General features: G+C 37.4%; 1 protein-coding gene across 1 annotated transcript; it reads left to right on the top strand.

Annotated features, from left to right (window-relative positions):
* The first annotated feature begins 243 nt into the window (after positions 1 to 243).
* Positions 244 to 4,389, top strand: LOC133674313 (receptor-like protein kinase BRI1-like 3). Its single transcript, XM_062095359.1, has 6 exons — positions 244 to 1,433; positions 1,944 to 2,281; positions 2,758 to 2,968; positions 3,134 to 3,371; positions 3,452 to 3,602; positions 3,683 to 4,389. Exons 1-6 carry the CDS (start codon positions 296 to 298, stop codon positions 3,992 to 3,994), a joined length of 2,388 nt encoding a protein of 795 aa, XP_061951343.1. The 5' UTR covers positions 244 to 295; the 3' UTR covers positions 3,995 to 4,389.
* Positions 4,390 to 5,328: the final 939 nt, after the last annotated feature.

A 5,328-nucleotide genomic window follows, 5' to 3' on the forward strand; every position in this document is an offset into this window, starting at 1 on the left:
TGAAGATGATTTGATAACGATTGAGGTGTCTAAATTAAGTTTTAATGGGGTCTGGTTTAAAGCATGCTCGGGAGTTTAGTAGAGATTTATTTTTTAAAATATTTTTTATTTGAAAATATATAAAATAATATTTTGAAAAGTATTCTTTTTATTATTGACATCAATAAATTAAGAGAATAAAAAAAATATTAATTTTATTTTTTTTAAAATAAAATAAAAAAGCATGGCTGAACCGAGACATACGGGTACTTGATAACGGTGGCACTGAGAACTGAGTCCTGACTGGAACATTTACATGCTTTTGTCTTTCTACATTCGCCTTCCTTGTATTTTTACCAAGCAAGCTCCAATGGTATCGAGAATTACTATCATCATCCTCTTTCATGTATTTCTCTCTTTAAAATTGCATCCTGCAAAAGCACAAGCATGGATCAAAGCTGGCTATTGGTATTCTGGCAATGGCCTCCCAATTTCTGACATAAATTCTACCCTCTATACTCACCTTATTTGTGCTTTTGCTGGCCTTCATTCATCTTCGTATCACCTGAATATCTCCTCCTCAGATGACCAATTCTTCTCTGACTTCACAAACACCGTAAAACAGAAGAATCCATCGATCACTACCTTACTATCCATTGGAGGAGGAAGCGCAGACTATTCAACACTCTCTGCAATGGCGGGCAATTCTACTTGCAGGAAGTCTTTCATTGATGACTCAATAAAAATAGCGAGGCATTATGGCTTTCAAGGGCTAGACTTCAGCTGGGTTTCGGCCAACACAAGCGATAACATGGACAGTATGGGTACCCTCTTCGAAGAGTGGCGTGCTGCTATTACTTTGGAGAGAAGAAACTCTAGCCTGTCAGAACTCATCCTGACAGCAGCCGTTCAGTACTCGCCAAGACTGGATTCCGGGAGTTTCCCTATAGACTCTATACGGAAGAATTTGAATTGGACTCATGTGCTGGCTTTTGACTACTACGTGCCTACACGGGATAAATTTACGGCTGCTTTTGCAGCTTTGTATGATCCCCATAGTAATGTTAACACTGATTTTGGAATAGAAGCATGGATTAGTGCAGGATTACCGGCTAGTAAGATGGTTTTAGGTTTGCCTTTCTATGGTTATGCGTGGAAACTTGCAAACCTGAATGAAAGTGCCATTGGCGCACCAGCAACGGGACCAGCCGTTACAGAAGATGGAGACCTGAGCTATAAAGATATCAATAATTATTTCAAAACAAACGGAAGAGTTAATCCTATCTACAATTCCACTTATGTGGTAAATTACGGCATCGTAGGGCCAGCTTGGATTAGTTTTGATGGTGTCGATGTTGTTAGAACTAAGGTTTCTTATGCCAAGGAGAAGGCCCTCCTCGGATATGTTGTATGGGAAGTCTCTTATGATGACAACTGGGTACTCTCTCAAGCAGGTATGGGAATGTTCTTAAGCCACCAAATGGTTTTTTGACCATCGTGATAACAATGATGTCAAGAGGTTGGCCTTGATTGATTAATTTGATTGTTAATGTGCAATATATAGAGAATCTTGCCATATATTCTTTTTATCTGAATTCTTATGAATTCCTACTTGCTTCAGGGTAAGACCAAAAGGCCATCATCAGCTATTTGTCATTAAGGCTTGTCATATATAATGCAGGATTGTGTACCTACTTGCAGTTTTTTTTATTCTTTTGTGTGTTTAGATGGTTGGATATTGTCTGCCTATATAAATTCGACAATTGGTACCATCTGGCTGCCAAAAATAATGATTTATCATCCTTGAATAATCTGTGATTACATTTTTTTTATGCAAAACATCTGCATCATTTTCTTTTAAATCTTTCTTGAATAATCTTTTATCATCCTTGAATAATCTTTTAAAATTTACTGGACACAGACAATTCTGATCACTATTTCACATAATATGTTTATGTCCTCAGCTGGGGCGGTTGACTCAGCTGGGGGGGGTGACTCAGCTGGAGGGGTTGATCCCAAACACGAAGGACGACCGAAATCCCGTATATTGATTATCATCTTGACAACAACTGCTGCTGTTATTATTCTACTGGGCTTGGCATTTTATTTCATAAGAAATAGAATCCTCAAATCAAAGAGTAAAGAAACAAAGTTGAAAGTAAATAATGCGGCAGCAGCAGGCGACTTCGACAGCAATAATCCTGATCTGATAGTATATAGTTTGGCAGACATTGAGAAAGCTACAGACCAGTTTGCATTTGAAAATAAGCTTGGGGAGGGCGGATTTGGCCCTGTTTACAAGGTAATTAACTAATTATTCTTTATAGGTTACAATGGGACATTACTCTTCAACTCATGATGCTATATTTTGTTGACGATTCGTGGAGGTATGCAACCATTTGCAAGAATGGACTGTGATTAAGCATTTCTAGAGACATGCACCACTTGTGAAAATGGAGTCATTAAGTGTCTGTCTCCTGCCATTTAGAAATCTGTCTCTTTTGCAGGAGATTAGGATAAGATATGCTTATCTTTATTGGAGATAACTTTCAAACTGTTGAATCAGGAAGATATAGGAGGCATATTCAAGATAACTTGCAAACTGATATTGTGATAAACTTGTATACTCGAGATAGACTTCAATTCTATTTTAACTTTCCAATAGCTTAAATATAGGAGAAGATATTGTGATAAACTTGTATACTCATTAAAATTCTTCAAGCATTCAGATTTCAGTCTTTGAGTGAAAGAAATTAGCATGACATTCTGTTTTTCCAGGGTGTCTTACCAGGTGGACAAGAAATAGCAGTGAAGAAACTTTCGAAATCCTCTACTCAAGGATTCGATGAATTCAAGAATGAGGTTATGCTCACTGCAAAATTACAACATGTAAATCTCGTGAAAGTTTTGGGATTTTGCGTTGAGAGAGAAGAGAAGGTGCTGATCTATGAGTACATGCCAAAAAAAAGCCTGGACTCTTACCTATTTGGTTAGCACTCAGCATCCTTTTATGCTTGGATTTACATAAATAAAAAAAGATTTGAGTGTGATTTAGTCTTTTATTGCATTACAATTTCCGACATTCTTATGCATGTTCTTGTCAGTAAAATCGAAAATGCTTATAGCCTTGATAGTTTGTTATCTGATATGACAGATCCGATTAGGCGATATTTGTTGGATTGGAAGAAAAGGGAAGAAATCATTGAAGGGATTACTCAAGGCCTTCTATACCTCCAAGAATATTCGAGACTGACAATTATCCACCGAGACTTGAAAGCCAGCAACATTTTACTGGATGGGGATATGAAGCCGAAGATATCTGATTTTGGTATGGCTAGAATTTTCACAAAAGATGAACAAGAAGCAAACACTAGCCGGCTTGTTGGGACATAGTAAGCATCATGCACAAATTCATTTCATACATAAATTATTTTTGAAAACTTAACATTGTGAATGAAATCATCCTGTGCAGCGGTTATGTTCCTCCGGAATACGTCAGAAACGGCGTGTATTCCATAAAATCTGATGTTTACAGTTTTGGAATAGTACTACTGCATATCATAAGCGGCAAGAAGAATGGCTCTTTGTATGGTTCTGATGAAACTTTAAGCCTCCTAGAATATGTAAGTTTCTTGATAACACAACTGACGATATTTTAGATTTTGCATTTGTCATGCATGATTATGATTTTTGTTAATTGCAGGCTTACGAGCTGTGGAAAGATGGTAGAGGCATGGAGATCATGGATCCATCGCTGGATGATACATTGTCCTCTTGTAAATTGATCAAATGCTTGCAAATTGCACTGCTATGTGTCCAAGAAAATCCTATTGATAGGCCGTCTATGGTGGAAGTTTCTTCAATGCTAAAAAACGAAACTGCCATTGTGACCATTCCAAAAAGGCCTGCTTTTTCTGTGAAGACAGATGAAGATGACAAAAACAGACCTGAGCAATTGCACTTAAAGATTTGTTCAGTTGATGATGCAACAATTTCGCAAGTCGTCGGGCGATGAGGAAGTACTTTCTTGCAGAAGCTTGAAGCAAATGCTAAATCTGTTTACAGACTTGAACAGCAAGCTCGTTGTGTTTTTTCTAGATTATTATCAGAAATTTACGGTAAAAGTTTGACGGCATGCACATTGTTAATGGAATCAAACAACTCCGAGGCTTGCCTCCGTAAGAATTGATTCAGGATGTGCAACTTAACTATAATGCCATGCATTATGCCTCTTTCCACTAAGCAGTTAGTTCTGAATAAATTTGCTCACTGGCTTCATGTCTTGGGACAACTTGCTATACGTAAAGTTATATTGTCGAAATAAAGGTGTATGATTATATATTTGGATTTTAGTTGTGATCTTTAACGATAAAGATTCGGGTTCGACTCTCCCTTTTTGCTAGGACTCAATTCCTCCTTCAGGCCACCTTTTTCCTACCGCTAAAATTCATCAGTCATAGCAAAATAAAATTTATATGAAAAAACTTTGATAGACTGCTCCTGACGACGTATCAAAGGCCACCACAAGTCTTACATAAAAGTCTACACGTACTCAAACAATGCTGGCGATCCTACAAGTTTTCAATTCCTTTCCTAGATTGAAATCTTGAACGTGGAATTATATGGATCCCTGCCCACGCAACAAGTTTTATCAAAATATCTGTGGCTGACTTCTCAAATGATGCTTCTTTCAAGAAGTTTCGCAGGTCAAATTTTAGCACAGATGTCTCCTGAATGTGGTTCCACTCTTTCCTCTCTTTTTTTTCTATGAAGTCGATCGTGAGACTTTCTCATACTAGATTTTAGCTTTTGAACTGACTCGCCTGCGAAATAAATTCCTTGTCAAAATAAAAAAGTTGGGTCGGGAAATGTGAAGTTAAGTTGTGCCAAGAAAGAGAGGATTCGATTAAAAGATGAGAGGGTTCGGTTGAGTTGGGGAAAAAAAGGTTCGTTTGAAAAATAAAAGGGTTAAGTTGAGCTTAGGACAGGCTCGGTTGGGCTCGTGGTTGGCAGCCTCGGTTGAGACTCTTGTCAGCCAGGCTCGGTTATGACTTTTTTTTGTTGGCACCATCATTTTCGTTGCTTTCTTTTGCTCAAGGTGGAGGCTGCAAACAGCTAAAAGAGGGGAAAGAAGAGATATCTCAGCATCTCTCTGTTCTGAAGAGGGAAATTAAGACACCAGTCAAAGAGCAAGCCAAGACCTACTTGTACAAGTAACTACTGAAAACTTATTAGCACATCCCTTTTGCCTAGGAGTCTATAAGCGCAACTAGGAGAATAATATAAATAATATATTAAAATTTTATTTAAAAATTAAAAATTTTAAATTACTTTAGTTTTTTAATATAA

This window comes from Populus nigra, chromosome 15, assembly GCF_951802175.1.
Source record: "Populus nigra chromosome 15, ddPopNigr1.1, whole genome shotgun sequence".
NCBI lineage: Eukaryota > Viridiplantae > Streptophyta > Magnoliopsida > Malpighiales > Salicaceae > Populus > Populus nigra.